General features: G+C 52.0%; 2 protein-coding genes across 3 annotated transcripts in view; one reads left to right on the top strand and one right to left on the bottom strand.

Annotated features, from left to right (window-relative positions):
- Positions 1–12,820: 12,820 nt before the first annotated feature.
- LRRC25 (leucine rich repeat containing 25) lies at positions 12,821–16,411 on the top strand. 2 transcript variants are annotated; one of them, XM_019641778.1, is made up of 3 exons: positions 12,821–12,968; positions 13,527–14,320; positions 15,983–16,411. In XM_019641778.1, exons 2-3 carry the CDS (start codon positions 13,536–13,538, stop codon positions 16,131–16,133), a joined length of 936 nt encoding a protein of 311 aa, XP_019497323.1. In that variant the 5' UTR covers positions 12,821–12,968; positions 13,527–13,535; the 3' UTR covers positions 16,134–16,411. The 2 variants fall into 2 exon arrangements, with proteins under 2 accessions (XP_019497323.1, XP_019497322.1); XM_019641777.1 differs by having other exon boundaries at positions 12,821–14,320.
- A 133-nt stretch (positions 16,412–16,544) lies between these two features.
- Positions 16,545–18,741, bottom strand: part of GDF15 (growth differentiation factor 15) — an 8,309-nt gene continuing 6,112 nt past the window's right edge. The window contains exon 2 of the mRNA XM_019641776.1: positions 16,545–18,235. Coding sequence (XP_019497321.1) covers positions 17,574–18,235 — 662 coding nt within the window. The 3' untranslated portion in view covers positions 16,545–17,573. The remainder of the gene's footprint in view (positions 18,236–18,741) is intronic.

Genomic DNA, 18,741 nt, shown 5'->3' with positions numbered 1-18,741 from the left:
AACAATAGCGAAGCACAATCCACCACTCACACACAAAGATGCACAGAGACACGCGTAGACACAGCCTTGCCACGGCTTCCAACGCCTGGGAAAGAGCCCACGCAGCTACCCTGGAGTACTCCCGTTACAGCCTCCCAAGGGCTCTGTCTCAGACCTGGGGTTTCACGTAGCCTGTGGACATCCACAGCCACACACACCACACAGCCACACAACACAAAAGATACCACACAGACAAGCTCCTGGGGTGCCCAGGCCAAACCTTGGGAGCCACCCTGTACTGCTTCACAGTCCACCCTGTGCCAACAGTAGGTGCCGGGTGACTATTGACTGACCGGGTCACTCCAGCTGGCTTCGCCTCAGTGTTGCCAGTTGTAAATGGGGAGTGTCCAGCCTTTAATTGCCCTTCTTCAGGAGTCAAGGGTGCAGACAATGGGTACCCCATTCCCCCATCTGAGTCCTTTCTTCCCCCAGGGGGTGTGCAGAGGTGGTGTGGGCGAACATAGACAAGGACACCACAGGGCAGGAGTGCCTGGGCCTGAAGGAGGCCTGTTTGCCAGGGTACTTGTGGGCCATGTTAGCAGATGTGTGTGGGCTGGGCGGAACGTGATCCAGCAGTTGTGACGCTAGGTCTGGATTGTTTCTATAAGTGTTTGCCATGGGTATTCTTTTTTATCCTATGCAACAACCGTGTGTGTGTGTGTGTGTGTGTGTGTGTGTGTGTTCCTGTGTGAGTGCACGTCTGCCACGTTGTGCCTGGGGGTTTATTTAGCAGGCACCCAGCAAATGGTCACTGTCCGGGCAACTGTCCCTGGCTCTGCGGCAGTGTTGTGTGTCCGCGGAGGTTGTACGGGGCCGAGTGACACAGCATTAGGTTGTGTGCACACGTGTATGTGCGTGTGCCTCCGCGCGTGGGTGGATTGGGACCTGTGTTGTGTGGTTGTGCACTCAGGCTTCCTGTGACGTGTGTGTGTGTGTGTGTGTGTGTGTGTCTTGATGCGACACCTTCTTCCGCTGTCGGCGAACCCCCCATTATGCCTTCCTCTTAGAGGCAGCCCCCCAGTACGGGATTCCCCCACACACACTCAGGCCTGCAGGCAGGCGGAAAGTCGGGAGTCGCTGGGGTTCCAGACAGGCGAGGAGGAAGGGAAGGGCCAGGCCGGCCCCAGCTCCGCCTCCATCCCGAGGGGCCCCAACCGGGGGGGGGGGGCGGGGGGGGACGGGACGCCAGCCCTACCCACTTCCTGTCCAGCCGGCCGTCCCCTCCCCCAGCTTCCTCTCCCGCGGGCCTCCAGGCCCCGCGGGCGAGAAAAAGGAGCCCGCGCAGTGCACTAATAGGGGCGCGGCCGACTCTGTTCCGTCAGGCCAAGAGCTGGGGACTGTCCAGCGCCCGGGGGTCCACCGGGGAACGTGGGCGTCAAGGATATCCTCATCCTAATGCCTGCTCCCACCGCCGATCGCCAGCGCCTACTCCCAACGAGGCACAGAGAGGGTGTTGCTCAAGTCATACAGCCTATTTCTGACAGCTGGAACTCCAAGGCCCAGCAGACGCTCCCCCTTTCGTTTATCTCCTAACGCTCCGTGGCTCCCCAGGATTCTGTGTGCCCTGGGCAGGTCCCTCGCCCTTTCTGAGTCTCGGTTCCTTGAGTCGATGTTTGTCTCCCACCCCACAAACATTTATTGAGTGCATGCTGTGTGCTGGGCTCTCTGGGGACTAAGCCGGGACACGTTGCTACTGCTTGTGAAGCAGAGGATCTGATGGGGGAAAGAAGACCGTCAAAAGCTGGCGAGTTAGTAGGATAATGTCACGGAGAGCCACATGCTGGGCAGAGGGAGGGGTCCCCGGTGGAGGGGACAGGGAAACGGCAGGGTCCGCCGGGCTCCCGCGGTCCTGCGAGCTGCAGAGGGGCAGGCGCAGCAGGCGCAGCAGGCGTTACGAGCGCGGTTCTCATGGCAACCGGGACGGATCTCCAAACACAGCCTCGGCGCCGGCGGAAAAGTCCTAGAAAGGCGGGTTTTGGGTCCCACGCAGCGTCTGGAAAGCTGAGCCGCGCGAACTTCCAACCAAGGCGCATGTATTGCACGAGCAGAACCCACAAAAAGAGGCCTCCCACCCATGCGAAGGAGGGGCATGGGGGGAAAGGAACATTTTTTTAATAAGGGGAGGGGTGGATCCGAAAGATCTGGAAGCAGAATGTTCAGACTGCAGTCACAGCAAGTTCAAAGGCCTTGAAGTGGGCACATGGTTCAGGTGTTGGAGGAAGAACGTGGAGGGTGGTGTAGCTAGAGCAGGGGAAAGAGGTGGGAAATGATGGCTGGAAGGGCAGAGGAGCCCGACCACTCCCGAAGGGGACGGGTTAGGGTTTGTTCTAAAAGCAATAGGGAGCCAGGGGAAGCTGTGTGGCCCCAAGGGGCGGGATCTGCGTCAGGATTTTAAGAAGCTCCATGGGGCTGCCGCATAGATTGGGAAGATGTGGAGGAGACAGGAAGGTCGTCCACCCGGGAAGCGGCCCAGTAGACAGACATAGGCCATGGGCCAGTTTAGGGGCCTGGGCGGGGTTCTTAAGCGAGGAGAGTGAAGGGTCAAGGCTGGATCCCAGACCTGTGAACCCTTCGTTGGTTCCCGACCACTGCCCTGTGGCTGTGCGAAGCTGGGTCTCTTAGGACCACCAACGACCTCCTCAAACCTCACCCCACTGGGTCGGGGAACCATGCCTGGGGTAGCCCAAAGCAGGCTCTATTTGTGGAGCAGGGAGACTGCCCGGAAGAGGGGCTGTCCCTCCCCTTACTCTCAGACCCACCCTTCAGGGGTCCACCTCCTGGCCTTTGCACTGGCTGCTCCGGCCACCTGGAGAGCTCTTTTTCTGGCTCCAGACCTGACCTAATCTGGCTCCTCCTTCCTGTTTGGCCCAACAGTTCCTCTTTCCCCACCCCCTTTTCTTTCCTCCTAGCGTTCCCTGGCCACATCCACCAGATTCCCGGTTCTGCACTAGCCTGGGTGAGATTTGTCACTGTTATGATAAAATAATGCAGCAAGTAATCTGTTGGCAGCTCTGCCTCCCCTTGGATGGGCCGTTCCTGCGGATACAGCGGTGGGCCCGAGAATATGTTGCAAGAGTCTTTGGGAAGACTGGTTTGGGTTTTCCTGACAATATTTTCCTCTCCACAGGAGGTAGAAGTAGCCCCCCTCATCATTAAAGTGGGGAACTTTGGAAGGGGTCAGGATCTGGGCTAGGGGCTCCTGCAGCCCTTCTCAGCCATTGCGCTGGAGGGGGCCACAGCTGGGAGCAGGGTCTGCGCCATGAGACATTTCCTCTCAGAGCTGTAATTACGGGTAGTTTTCTAACTGCAACACAAAAATTAAGCCCCAAATAACATAGAAGTGGAGAAGCCATAGCAGCTGGTAAGCACAGGGGTGGGCTGGGGCGCTGGGTGGGAGTTCCAGCCCAGAAGGGGTGATAGCAGGGTCCCCAGCCCTCGGGGGCTGCTGGGGGTGGTTGGGGGGAGAAGGACAGCCTGAGGGTCATTCAGATAGCATGGACTCCTTGGAGAGCCAGCAACCACTTGGAGCCTCAGTATTCTGAAATGGGGATTATACCCCAAAACTGGTCACCTGGAAGCAGAAGTCCCAGATGGAGGATCTAGGGCTGGATTTGAACCCTGGCTGCGCCTGTCCTGCTGTGTGGCCTTGAGCAGGAGCTGACTGAACCTCAGCCCAGCCCAACCTACAGGTCCCCTGCCCCCTGTCCATTCTCCACAAAGCTTAACCTCAGCCAGTACACTGTCCTGCCTCCAGCACTTTCCATGACCCCCTCTGCCATGCACTTCAACTCCAGAATCAAACTAATCATTAGGAGTCTATGTACCTAGCACCTCATGAGAAAGACAGCATTTTTTCTCCCCATGTTACAAATGGGGAAACTGAGGCTCAGAGAGGCACGAAGGGAGTTATGTGGGTGACCCAGAAGTAGCACCCTAGTCACCAAAGTACCCTTAGTGTCCTGCCTGGGTCTGGGACACTTACCCTGGGAAATTTGAGGCACTTTGTGGGAACCTCAGGCCTGGGGAGAGGGTCAGGGAAGGAAGGAATGGAGGTGGGGGAGTCTATAGTAGCTGCAGAGAAAGTTCTGCAGATAAAACAGAGGTCAGGGGCCGGCCGAGTGGTTAAGAACTGGCTTGGGACGCCAGAGGGCCCGGGTTCGGCTTCCACATATGAGGGCCAGTGACACTGCCCTCTACAGCTAAGATGCTGAACAACAGCTCAACCTGGAGCTTGGTTGCCGTGAGTCACCGGCACCGGTGTAGGCTGCAGCCCCTGCTGCAGTGGGTTGCCATGGGCTACCGTGTGTAGCCAGCATCCAGTGTGAGTGGCCCTCAAGCCGCCAAGAGTGGCTGTCCAGAAGCCGGCGACCGATCTGCCTCACCTGGGAAGAGCGTAATGATGGTGCCAACTTGGGCCAGTGAAGCAACGTCCTCCACAACTAGACTGAAGAACAAAAGGACGGCAACTTGTCTGTTCCCCTTCCCCCAATTTCCCAATAAAAATCTTTAAAAAAAACAGAGGTCAGAACGGGAAAGCAACTTGCCCCAGAACACATAGCAAAGAGTGGAGGCACCAGGTCCCACTTTGGGGCGCCCTGGCAACACCGCTTCCTCACTTCCTCTTGCCAGAGCCCAAGCCTCTCTCTTGTGGAGGAAAGCGTTTCCATTGCATCCTAAGGTCCCACTCTCCCTCTGGGCTGTACAGGAGGAGTCTTTTCCGCCTCTTTTGGGATTCCTCAGCTTAACAACAATGAGGAGTGGATGCTTGCTAAGCACCAGAAACTGGGCATTTTTTGTCTATGATTCTGTTGCGTGCACCCAGCTCATTCCCACCCCAGAGCCTTTGCACAGGCTGTTCTTGCCTGGGACACCCTTCCCTCAGCCCTTCCCCATGACCGGCTTCTCTTCCTCCTTCAGGCTTCAGCTTCTGTGATGTCTCCTCAGAGAGGCCCTCCTATGTCCTGGGTCACATTGTCTTGTTGGATTTTCCTGAAAATCTTGTTTTTAAATGTTGATTGCCATGTTCTCTGTAATCCATGAGTTCCATGACAGCAGGGAATTTGAATGTTTTCTTCAGTGCAGTGTCTGCAGTGCTTAGAACAAGGCTTGGCACAGTAGGCAATTAATAAGTACCTGTTGATGAACTAAAAATTATCAATGTCCCCTCTGTGCTGGGGCCTGAGGCCTCCAGTGTCCTCAGAGGTCTCAGCCTGAGGGCTACAAAGACTGTCATGACCCTCCTGTGGCCAGGATGGGGTGTGAGGGTCAGAGGAGGGAAGAATCAATTTTCTGCCTCTGCCAAAGCCACCCGTGCCTGCAGTCCCGAGCATGACCACACGAGGACAGAAGAGAACCGCAGGTCCAACTCCTGAGGGTCCCAGCAGGCTCCGCCCCGGCGCTTTTTTGGAGCAGCACTTAAGATCCCAAGTTTCAGGCTTGGAATCTAGTCGACTTCTCTTGACTGACCTTGACTATGCCTCCAAGTGAGCTTCCAAATATAGGTTTACATATTTATGTATAAAATAATTTCATGGCAAAAAAGAGAAGAAAATCTCCCCCAAAAAAATCACCCAGTTCCCCCACTACCCCAAAAAAGTCTTGTTACCATTTTGAACTCTTACCTGCATTTTTTTCCCTTTTTTGTCTGTTTTTTTCCTCCCTTGAGAGGCTTTCCTTGACTAACCCTTAAAACTGTCAACTGCCCTGCCTGTCTATCTGAATACCCCACACACTCAGTTTAATTTTTTCTCATTAACACTATTATTTCCTAACCACCTTTAAATTTGCTGATTTATGATTCATCGTCTTCTCCACCAAAATGTCACCTTTCTAAGGGCAGGAGTTTTGCTGCATCAAGTAGGCGCTCAATAAATATTTGTGGAACAAATGAAATCTTACCAAAAGTAAAATAAATAAAACTTAGTAAATAAAGCTAAATACACTCCTTAGTCCCCACACTCAGGCAATAGCTACCATGAAGTCAAGTACACATCTGTGCATCCATGAGCACCCTGAAAAGTCACTGTGTGCCGTGCAATGGCTCTGCACACCCTTCCAGGAAAATGCAGACAAATGCAGCTTGTCTCTGAGCCTAATAGTGAACCGCACAGGTTCAGAGCTGACCCTCAAGGGCTGTAGAGCCCTGGGCAAGTTATTCAAACACCCCGTGCTTCAGTTCCCCGGCTGTACAATGAGGTAATGACAGTTCCTATCTCAAGGGGCTATTATGAAGATTACATCACTTAGTAATAATGAAATAGCCAGTGCCTGGCTGCTGCTATTTATAATTAAATATAATTATATATTACAATAAACTTATTTATTTATTTATATTTCATTATATGTTAATATATTATATACTTATATATTTACTTATATACTTAATTATATATAATAAACAAAATATTTTTTAAATTCTAACTGCTTTATAGCACTCCTTTTTTTTTTACGATTTTTATTGGGGAGTTGGGGAAGGGGAACAGTGTTAGGGAATTGGGGAAGGGGAACAGCCAAGTTGTTGTCCTTCAATCTTAGTTGTGGAGGGTGCAGCTAATTCAGCTTCAAGTCCAGTTGCCATCCAGCCACCCATCGGCAGCTCGCAGCTGCTCAGCTCAAGGTGCCGTGTTCAATCTTAGTTGCGGGTGGAATGCATGAGTCCCACAGGCAACCTTGTTAAGAGCAAGTGGTCTCGCCAGCTGAGCCATCCTTCCACCTGTTCGCAGCTCAGCGGCAGCTCAGCTGGGGCACAGCTCACTGGCCCATGTGGGAATTCAACCGGCGACCCTGTTGCTCAAAGCTTGCTATCTTAACCAACTGAGTCACTCGGTCGGCCACATTCCTTTTTTTAAAAATCAAGAGATAAATGATTATCATTATTTGTTTATTCCCATCCTCCCACCCCCCTCCCATTGGCAAGCATCAACTTTTTCTCTATATCTATGGGTCTGTTTTTGTTTTATTTCGTTTATTCATTTATTTTGTTTATTTAGACTCCACATATAAGCGAGATCATATGGTATTCCCTTATAACACTCCACCTATATTAATTTGGGGTCCCCGAGAAGCAGCTCTATGACCCCAACTCAAGAGCATAATTATTTGGGAGGTCATTCCAGGAAGCCTTGGTTGAGGTGAGAAGAGAGAAGGCACCCTGCAGGGGGCACCTGGCTAGCAAGCTCTCTGCGGCTTGGGTTCCCAGGGGACCCCCAGGGAGACCACACAGTGCCTGCGCCTCATAAATGCCCTACTAGAGGGACCAGGAGCTGGGACGTTTATAATCAATTCTTTTATCTGTGGTCCGGGGCTGCTCCCAGGAGAGCCCTGTGGGCCAGCAGTGTGGCCTCCTGTGGCCAGAGCAGCGAAGTGCTATCTAGCAGGTGGAACATGCTTGCTGATCGTAGTCGCCTCAATGTCACATTTTGTTTGCCAAAACCCCTCCCAAAAGTATTCAGTGGCTTCCCAAATTTTACTATAACCAATGAAGCCATGTAACCTCAAATAAGGTCTTTCTGCATCATTAAAAATCAAGGCTTACCTTCTGAATTAGATTTTCGTGCATCTGTGAAACATCATTTACTCCTCCATGGGACACTCAGCTGGTGTATTGGTCATACAGGTCCCCAGCGCCAGGCACATGCTCATGTTCACGCCTGCCTCTGAGCCCTTCACAGTCACCCTACATGGTGGTTGTTACTGTCATCATTTTAAGAAGAGGAAGCCAAGAGAGGCACAGAGAGGTTAAGGTACTGTCCTCAGATCACACAGCAGTGAAGTGGCCAAGCAGATCTCAGTCGTCTTTGCTGAATGAATGTATGGATTGTCTGCAGTCACCTATGTCTGCCCAAGTTCCAGGATTGCTCCAAGTCAGATTCGCTGCCCCAGCCCAGCCCTTGGTTATCACACCTGTCTCCTGTCCTGACCTGCTAGGTCAAGAGCCCCTCAGATGCTTGAAGATCCCCAGGCCCCCTAAATGGCCTCTCCTGCTAGGTTAGGCTGCACCCCACCCTCTCATGGGGTAAACCGTAAGGGAGAGCAGGGTTTCAAAGGCTATCAGAAGAGAATGGCTATCAGAGATGGCAGGAAGCCAGGAAGGGGGCTGGGCCAGAGAGTCTTGAGGCTCCTGGGGGCAGGGTCCAGACTGAGACTTCACCCAGCACAAGGTGGGTACAGGGCAATCAGAGGGTATTGGGAAAATGTGGCTGAATTAAGGGGGTCACACATTGGCGGCCCTGTGGCTGGGCTGCCCCAGGGAACTTCCTGTGTATCTCTGTCTTTGGTCATCTCTGGGGGTCTCTGTGGATCTCTGAGGGTTTCTGGAGCTCTCTGTGCTGACAGGCTGGCCCTGTCTAGGACTCAGGTGAGGGACCTGCTCAGCCTGTGTCAGACAGGCAGGAGAGGGAGTGTGAAGATGGGCCCTCTAGAAGCTCCTGGCTTCCCTCAGCCAGGGTGGGGTCCAGTGGAGCCCAGAGTATCCCCTCTTCCGTAGGGGAGGCAGCTGAGGCTACAGCAAGAGACCCAGACCCTAGGTCCCCCAGACCCTTAATCCCCAACATGCTCCAGACCCCAGGACCCCCCCAGATGCCAGGAATTTGCAGAACTCCAAGTCCCAGGTCCTAATCCTCCCAAATTCCAGAACCCCCAGATGTACCAAACCCCCAGCCTCCAGGTCCTCCAGACCCACCCCCTGAACCCACTATCCCAGGCCCCCAACCTGCATCTCCCCTTCCCCTTTTCTTTCCCCTCCCCCCGCCCCCACAGCCCACGTCTTTGGTGCTTCCTCATTTCTTCATTTCCTCCTATTCTAAGAGGCCTCAGCGCTGGACACAACCAACTCTTCCCAGGGTGTGGGGTGTGGGGGATGGCCACCTGTACTGAGGACCGTGGCCAGCTGGCACCCCTCCGTCCCTCTTGTTTTGAAAGGCTGAATGTCTTCTGTGTCCTTGCTGGCTGATCTCAATGTTTTAGTTGAATGTGTTGACTACAATTTGCATTCACACGAAATGATAAAATCCTAAAATAAAAAATATTAAAATGTGGGGCGGCTGGTTAGCTCAGGTGGTTAGAGCGCAGGCTCATAACACCAAGGTTGCCAGTTCGATTCCCACATGGGCTGCAGAGCTGCGCCCTCCACAACTAGATTGAAGACAGCTACTTGACTTGGAGCTGATGGGCCCTGGAAAAACACACTGTTCCCCAATAAAATTTCTTAACAAACAATTAAAATGTACATGGTGTGGTTCTCCCTCCCATCTACTTCCCACTAAGAGGTTACTATAGGTATTTGTTTTCTGTGGTTCGTCCAAAGTTGCTTTAGGCAAATGATGTCTAGAAGAAGGTGATGATGATGATGAAGAAGATGATGATGATTTGCTTTTTCAGTTAACGTTTTCTCTTGGAGACATCAGCTGTCACCCAGGCCAACTTCCACTCCAGGGCCTTTGCAGAGGCTGTTCCATATTTTGGATGCCCTTCCCCCACCTCCTGACTTAATAAGCTCCTTTATTCTTCTCAATAAGGGCTCCTTTGATCTTCCCATTAAAAAGTTACGAACTTGCCTGCTGGATTCTTGCCTTTGTTTCTCTGCATCACTCCCAAACACCTGTTACAAATTTTTCTGATGGACCCTGCCTGTTGACTGTTTCCCTGAGAAGCTACAAGAACCCCACAGGAACAGGGATTTTGTCTACTTTATTCATGACCGTATCCACAGCTCCTAGTCCAGTGCCTGGCACACAGTAGGAGCTTAACAAAGGTCTGTGGAAGAAGGAATGAGTCTTTCCTTATTGGTTCATAGAGATCTATAATTTCGTTTTCATAACTCTGTAGCACCCCCTGGGATGCATGAATTGTTATTGATCTAACCAATCCCTTAGATTGTTTCCATTTTTTTTTCATATAACAAACATTGCTGCAATGAATCATCTCATAGCCGAGTCATCTTTTGCTTTCTTTTTTTTTATTATGCAAAATACACTTATCATAAAATTTACCATTTTAGCCTTTTTTTTTAAAGGTTTTATTGGGGAATTTGTGAAGGAAAACAATGTTGGGGAATTGGGGAAGGGGAACAGCCAAGTTGTTGTCCTTTTGTTCTTCAGTCTAGTTGTGGAGAGTGTTGCTTCACTGGCTCATGTTAGTATTATGATCATTGTGCTCTTCCCGGCTGAGGCAGTTGCTCACCGGCCATTGGATGGCCACTCACGGCGACTCACTGCGGCTCACGGCAGCCTACGCTGTCGCCGGCCACTCATGGCAGCCCAGCTCCAGGTCTAGCTGTTGTTCACAATCTTAGCTATAGAGGGCGCAGCTCACTGGCACACGTGGGAATCAAACTGGCAGCCCTGTTGTTCAGAGCTCGTGCTCTTACCAACTGCGCCACTCGACCGGCCCCCATTTTAGCCATTTTAATGTGAACAATTTAGTGGCATTTAACAAATTCACAATGTTGTACAACCAGCACCTCAATCTAGTTTCAGAACATTTCCGTTACCCCAAAAGGAAACCCTATCCCCATTAGCAGTCACTCCCCAACTCCTCCTCCTCCAGTCCCTGGCAACTACTAATCTGCTTGCTGTCTCTGTGGATTTGCCTATTCTGGACATTTCATATAAATGGGATCATACAACATGTGGCCTTTTGTGTCTGGTTTCTTTTACTCAGCATGTTTTCCAGGTTCATCCATGTTGTAGCATGTCAGTGCTTCCTTTTTAAAAATATTTTTATTAAAATATACCTAACATACAATAATATATTAGTTTCAGGTGTACACCATAGTTATTCAACATTTATATGCCTAAAGAAGTGATCGCCATAAGTCTAGCAACCATCTGACACTGTACCAGGCTATCACAATATTATTGACTACATTCCCTATGCTGTACATTATATCCCATGACTTATTTGGTTTTTTAAATTTTATATTAGTTTCAGGTGTACGGTGAAGTGGTTAGGCATTTCTATAATCTATGAAGTGGCCCCCCGATAAGTCCAGCACCCATCTGACACCCTACATAGTCTTTACAACATTATTGATTATATTCCCCATACTGCGTTTCACATCCCTTGACTACTTCATCACTACCAATTTGTACTTCCTAATCTCTTAAAATATGGAACGCTTCATGAATTTCCATGTCATCCTTGTGCAGGGGCCATGCTAATGTTCTCTGTATCGTTCCAATTTTAATATATGTGCTGCCGAAGCGAGCACGGCTTCATTCCTTTTTATGGCTGAGTAATATTCCACTGTGTGGATGGAGCATGTTGGGTTTATCCTTCATCAGTTCACATCCCCGTCATTTTGCAAACATGCAGATATTTGGGACAGTGCCAGGGTGGGATTACTGGGTCAGCAGGCACAAGTGTTCATGGTTCCGCTGGCCTGTGCCAGGGTGCCTTCCATGGGGGTGGCACCAGGAATGCTTCCCCAGCAATGTGTGGATTACCTGTTTCCCCACAGCCCGGCCAGCACAGGGTGTTATCATACTTTTGAATTTTTGCCAATCCGATAGGTGAAAACAAACGGTATCTCAGAGTTGTTGTGATTTGCATTTTCTTATTAGGAGTATCTTTGGGTGTGTTGAAGAACAATTTGCAGTTTCTGCAAAGTCTCAGTTCAAAACCTTTCATATTGACTCCTCTGAGCTTGGAGATGGAAAGGGGCAGAGTCTGAGGAAAGAGGGAAGGGGCCAGGGAGTGGACTGCAGCCTCCCAAAGTCTAGGAGAAGGCTGTTGGCGTTTATTCCATTTTACAGATGTGGAAACTGAGGCAGGGAATAGAATGGAATTGATCTTAGTCTGCCTGATGCCAGGACCCCAGTGAGGCTGAGACCCTCTCCCAGTCCACCCCTGCCCACTCCCTACTCAATCTCACTTTTGTCGCTATCCCTCAGGTCTGACTCAGGTCCCCCCCTCTCTCTGGGACCCTGGTCTCCTCCCCAAGTTCCCCACCTCCAGATCTCAGGTCACTCCAAATAAATCTCTTGACACAGTGCCCCTCCCCTGCTCACACATCTGCCTTGGCCCTGGGAATAAGCCCCACTCTCAGCCTGACTTTGAGGCCTGTGCTGCCCGCCAACATCTCCAAGCCACCAGTTCCTCCTATTAGCATTTCCACTCTAGCTACTCCACTCCTAACCACAGATCCCAGCATCCATGCTTTCCGAAGCTGCAGGGCCTTTGCTCCTGTTGTGCCTTCTGCCTGGAATCTGCAATGTATTCATTTCTGCCTGCCATTGCAACGCATCCTCTAGGACCCATGCTCAATGTCCCCTCCCCTAGGGAACCCCCCTCACCACCCACAGCATGGAGGCATCATTGTACATAAGCGAGAACACTGAGTCTATAGGGGAGGCTAAAAGCTTGGAGAGTCAAAGGCAGGTAGATTCTAGGAATTTTCAGCAAACTTCTACCCATGCATTGAAGCCTCAACTTTAATGTCTTCTCCTCCAGGAAGCCTTCCAAGACTATGCCCCTCCCTCTAGCCCTGTCCTGACTCCATGGAACTGGGGGTGTCTATGTCCAGCTCTGTCCTCTCCCTAGACTTGGTGTTCCTCTAGTATTGGGCCAGGGCTGAGGCTTCTTGGGGGCCCAGCATGGGTGATGTTTGTTGAATGAATAAATGAATGCATGGATTGGGACTCAACTGAGCTGAGATTAGGAAGTTGACGAGGTAGCAGTCAGTGGGGTTAATGGGGGTTAACTGGGTTCCTGCAAGAGGGAAGTGGGCCGCCCTTCCCCCTTTTGTGAGACTCCTGGGCCTGGAGGCCTTACAACAGGGCGGGTCTACTTTGTGTCTTCTTCATTCTTGTGCTCTGCACTCCACCAAACACCAGTTCCTCTTCCTCTGCATCACTGCGTACAGAGTCTGAGGAGCACCAGGAACCACAGAGGATCTGAGAGGGTGCTGGCCACTGTGGCCCCACATCTAGGTGAGCCACCATGCAGCCCCTCCACGCTTGAGCCTTCAAGCACCTCCCTGGTAAAGGCATGGCAGTGAGACCACAAAGCTAGGACAGAGGTTAGAACTGGGTTCTGAGCAGGGGCAGCAAACCTGAGCTGGGGGACCCCCTTTCAACAGCCCCCACTCCACCCACTCCAGCCCAGGACTCCCAGCCACAGGCAGTTTGGGGGTGGGGCTGTTTGAAGGGCAACCCCTCACTTGCTTATGAGACCACCCGAAATGTTGGGGCACTGAGCCAAGCCCAAGGGGCTCATCTGAAAGAGGGGAAGGGGCTGCTGGGGTTAGGTCTCCTCTGAACCCTGGGAGCCCGCTGGGCACATGGTATGTACCCATTCTCCGGATGCGAGACTGAGCTGGAGGCCAGAGCCAAACAGTGAGGGGACAACAAGTGAGGGGCAGTTTACTATCAGAAGTGGCCTGAGCTGTTTTGACCTACAAAAAAAAAAAGTAATAATAAACTCAAGTGGGGAGGCTGAGGGTGACCACAGGCTGAGGTCAGGGCTTGGATTCTGGTGTCTCTGCCTAGGTTGCTTGAATGGGGGGCATCCTGGCATGGATGCTGTTGTTGCCACTGCTGCTGCAGGATCTAAATAGCCAGGGATTATCCTGCAATGTGTCCTCAGTGGAAGTGAACTGGACGATGGAATTCACGGACACATGCTTGAACTTCAGTGGTCAAGGTTTGAGCCTGCCCCGGAACAGGTTTCTGCAGGCCAGCAACGTGCTTCTCCTTGACCTCTCTGGGAACCGCCTTCAAAGGCTCCCGTTTTTCTTCTTCTCTCGCCTGGAGAAGCTGCAGATCCTGAATGTGACAGACAACCCCCTGGACTCTGTGGACTCAGAGCTGGCAGAACGCTGCGACCTTGACCTGAGGGCTGATTGCCTCTGTATCCTAGACCCTTGGCATAAGGTCCGGCGGGACAACTGCTCTGGCCAGCTGCCTCTGCAGTGCCTGGACACAGGCACTGGTGCCTGGCACAACCTCTCTTCCTTCCTGGAGATCGGTTGCCCCCCTGGCCTCTCCTCAGCGACCATTGGGGCACTGGCGGCCAGTGGAAGCCTGTTCCTTGTGCTTGCCATTGCTGGCCCATTGCTGGCCTGGAGACTTCGGGCACGCTGGGCACCCAATAGCCGGGGCCTGGGCAAAACGTGTGGTGCTCAGCATGGTTCCAGGCCCGGCTCAGGCCGGCAGCCAAGGTACAGTAGCCGGAGCCTCAACCCTAAGCAGCCAGTGGCCACCCTGCCCAGAAGCCCCTCGCCTGACTATGAGAACATGTTCATGGGCCAGCCACCTGATGGGCATCAGTGGACCAAACATGGGTAAGTGACCCACACACATTTGCCTGCAAGACTCTAGAGCCAGACAGTCAGGGTTCAAATCCCAGCTCTGCTTATTGCATGCTGTGTGATCTTGGGCAAGTGGTTTCCCCTCTCTGAGCCTCAGTTTCCTTCCCTGTAAAATGGGAATAATCGCAGCCCCCACTTCATGACCTACAAACCCAGTTTCTGGCCACCAAGAATGGGGAGAGAGGAGGCAGGTGCTCCAGGCAGAGTGGGGGCTCTGTGGTAGCGGTCAACAGCCTGGGCGCAGATCTCTTGTGACCCAGAGCAGTCTCTGAACCTCCATTTCCGTCTCTGTGTAATAGGGGCAGCCCTCCCCCATCTCCCTTAGACACATGGGAGATGCAAAGAAAGCCAGCTGTGTCCCTCTTCTCCCCAAAAGCCCCAACACCTCTAGATCTGGCTGGGCTTAGATAGATGGGTTCAACTTTTCCTGGTTGGGTGAGGAGTTGAGGGAATTTTAAGGGGAAGCACCAGTAGGAACAAATGCCAGGAGGTGGGAGAGAGCAGAGAATCTGCTGTGAATAGGTTTGGAGATAGCTAGACATCAGAGTTCAGGCTGGAGGGACTGGGAGGATCCAAGCAGGGAGGGAACAGGGTCCTGACTGGTTTTGAGTGGGGAGATCCACATTTGAAGAGGTCGATGGGAGCCTATTGATGAGAAATGAGAGAATATGCAAAGCAGATGTAAATATATATGACTTAAAAGCAGAAGTGGTCTATGGTAGAAATCTGAAGGAAATAGACTTGCTAAGACAGCTTGTGCTCTGATGCTCGCCTCTGCCTTGCTGTTGCCAAGGGCTCAGGGCCAGTCTCTTCCAAAAAACATTTAGGATTGGATATGTCATTCCCACCCTACATTTTACAGAAAGGTAAGCTCTGGGAGGAAGGGGAAGACTTGCCCAAGGTCACACGTAAGTCAGAAGCAGAGGCAGGAAACAAACTCTGACTCCCAGTCCTGTCCATTCCCATACAACCATATGGTTTTGAAGAAAATCATACTAAAGTGTGAATGACTGATAGACACCACTTAAAATGGCCTTTGTTCTAAGAGAACCCAAGATGGGATTAGGAGGTTCTGGAAGCAGGATAAGTTCTCTGGGGGTCTTGCCTACCATAGCTAGACAGTGCTAAAACGCAACCTCCTCTTCGACCAATTCTATGGATGCAGAAACTGAGGCTCAGAGACTTATTTTTATATTTAGGCCACAAAGTCTGCTGCTTCAGGGACCATGGTGGTGAAACATTTCCCATCTAAAGCAGCAGACACTGGCTCCAGCCACTTGTGTCAATGTGAATGGTATGACCAGAGCTTCCACTTTTTCAAGAGGAAACTGAAGTCTATATTTTAATGTAAAAAAATGGGCAACCATCTCAACTTTAAGGAAGAAAAAAATGCTACAATGGCTCAAGGCCTTTGGACCGCAGCATAACAATGCTGAGTCCACAGAATCTTCCCTGACTCACTGCCCCAGACTTGCTTTCCTTAGAGGCTGGGAGAACCCTGCCCTGTGCTTCAATTTCCTCATATGTAAATACCAATAGTAGGAGTGGATTTGTCTATTCTGAAGTTTCTTTGCCTCTCAAAGCTGATGTGCCCACCCCGAGTACTCCTCCCCACCTGTCTGTCTATCCCCACAGGACTCACCACCCTTCAGAGGACAGCGACTTCTACATGAACTATGAGGGTCCCCAGCAGGCCTCCCAGCCTGTCTACGGCAACCTGCAGTGCCCAGACCAGGCCCCACTGGACGAAGAGGAGTATGTGGTCCCCAGGGTGCTGAGCCTGTGATGGCCTCAACTCCAGCCTGCCCCCTTCCAGGTGATTCGGGGCATTCCAGATCTCCGCTGGCTTCAGTCTCCCAGTCTGAAGAATGGGAACAGGGAAGGACTATCCTTGCAGCCCCCTCCCCAGCCTTCTGCTCTGTTCCTCAGCCCCCTGGGCTGCTGGAAGGGGTAAAGGAGAGACCCCAACACAGATACAGGAGGTTCAAGGTGTGAACTCTGTTGTCACCTTCCTGTTGGTCTGCAGACGGTGCTCAATAAACACTGTGGGGCTGACAAGACTTGCTAGCTCAGAGGGAGAGGGTTCCTTTCGGTGGGGACTTCCTGAGCTCTCAAGAATAGATCTCTGATCTCAGACCCCTGGATTTCTCTCCACCCCCAGTCCCTCCGCTCTGTCCCTCTCAGGTCCCCTTCCCAGGCACCTGGCATTGAGATTCAGGGCAGCCCATGCGAACCCCTGAGGGATCTTTGTAACTCATGTATTGAGACTGTGCCCCTCCCCTGCTCACACGACCACCATGGCACCCCATTGCCCCTGGATCCTCAGATTGATACTTGAGGCTTGCGTGATCCAGCCCTGCCCACCTCAGTGCCTTCTCCCATCTCTCTGCCCTTCTGGTCTGGGCCTCATCCCCACAAAGCCCACCTCCCTCCTGGGTTGAAAATGGCTTCATTTCCCTAAGCCATTTGTCCATGCTATTCCTTTCGCCCAGAATGCCATCCCCTTTCTCTTTTTCTCACTTTTAAACATCCTAATACAGATGCAGAACTATGGCCAAAGTGTCAGGAGTCACGAGTCCAGGTCCTGACTCCACCATTAACTCTCCAGGCCTCAGTTCCCCCATCTGTAAAACAGGGTGTTAGAATCGGTCTCTGAGTCTGTTTTAGCTCTCATATACTGAGATATCTTAACTGGTCCAGAAACAGGAGTACTGAGAGATGAAGAGAGATGCTAAAAACCAAAGAAACAGGAAGCTAGAGAAACACGGAGACAGAAAAGGATGTCCCAGGCTGCCCTTGAGGCCCATTAGTGTCAGAAGCACCATCCAATTCCCTGTCATCTCCAAGAACGCCCTGTTGCCCATTCTCTGAACCCTTCCATTCACCCCTATACCAGATTCCCAGTGAGAACTGAGACCACGAAGGGGCGGGCTCTTCCTAAGGTGCCCAGCTCCGTTTGGACATCACAGGAGTCAGGTCAAACAGCTTCATTTTTATTACCAGAGTTTAAATAAAGGTACACCCTGTCAGACCAGCCCTTCAGTCCCCAGGTTGCTAAACCCCAATAAATTAATAATAATACCAACTTTAAATACAGCGGGTTGGACGAGAGGGGGTAGACATCAGTGGTTAGAATAGGTTACTTCAGGTCCACAAGCCCATTCGGCAGGCAAGGATTGAGGTCACTTCCACTGCACGCGTGCTATCAGTGAAGGCCTAGGGCCGCTCACACGCAGTGGCAGTCCTTGGCCACGAGGTTGTCGTACGTCGTGAGTGACACGCGGCCCTGACTGTCCCGGTGCATGAGTACTACCGGCTCGTAGCTGGAGGGCACGCAACACGGCGCAGGCGCGGCCTCGGGCCTCAGGCTGTGCAGGCGCGCCAGCATTTGCGCATGCATATTAGCCGAACGGAACTGGCTCGGGCACGCGCCGCTGCACATGCGCAAGTCCAGCTCGCGCGGCGATATCACCCAGTCAGCCCAGCCCAAATCTTGGAGCGACGCGCGCAGGTTCTTCAAGCGGCAGCAGCGCCCCTCTCCGAGCGGGCAGCGGTTCTGGGAGCGTGCATGTGGGCTGCGGCGCCCCCTTCCGGCGCGTGGCCACCAGTGCAGCTCCAGCCGGAGCTGTGCAGAAGGCAATGCGGCCAGCAACCGCTCAGAGGGTGCCGGCAGGTGCAAGCGGATTACCGGCTCCCGGGAGATTCCAAAGCCAAGCTGACGCTGCAGCGGCCGCGTCACGTCCCACGAGCTCGTCACGTCCCACGAGCTCGACTCTGTCGGGGACAGCCTGAGCAGGGCCTGATGCAGGCGGGAGACAGTGGGGAGCCCCATAGTCAGGTTGCCCCGGGGGATGTATAGGTGCACTTGGGAGCCAGGCCCAAGTCTCACTGTGGGAGAGAGAAGAAGGTTAGTCACCCACGAGCCTACTGTGTGCCGGGTGTGTGGGTGCCCAGGCACCGCCCTGTTTTATTTGGTTGTGTTACATTTCATCTCCCCTACTAGAATCTCAGCAGGGATTTGTCTGCCTAGTCACGATGGTGCTTAGTAAATACAGAGGGTGCCAAAAAAGTGTATGCACATTTTAAGAAAGGAAAAAGCTGTATTAAAATTGTAATACTCAATATATACTGATAACCAAAGATGAATACAAGTTACATTTGACTTCTTTAATTATAAGAGGCGCTCAAAGTGGTTACCGTCAGCCTAATTTTTTGGGGGGGAGATTTGAGGGGATGAGAACAGTGCTGGGGAATTGGGGAAGGGGAACAGACACGTTGCTGTCATTTTGGTCTTTAGTCTAGTTGTGGAGGACGTTGCTTCACTGGCCCAAGTTGGCACCATCATTGCGCTCTTCCTAGGCGAGGCAGATCAGTCGCCGGCTTCTGGACGGCTG

Source organism: Hipposideros armiger, unplaced genomic scaffold (assembly GCF_001890085.2).
Source record: "Hipposideros armiger isolate ML-2016 unplaced genomic scaffold, ASM189008v1 scaffold_64, whole genome shotgun sequence".
NCBI classification, from domain to species: Eukaryota; Metazoa; Chordata; class Mammalia; order Chiroptera; family Hipposideridae; genus Hipposideros; species Hipposideros armiger.
Note: the sequence above shows the minus strand (reverse complement) of the source record. Positions and strands in the feature narration are given on the sequence as shown.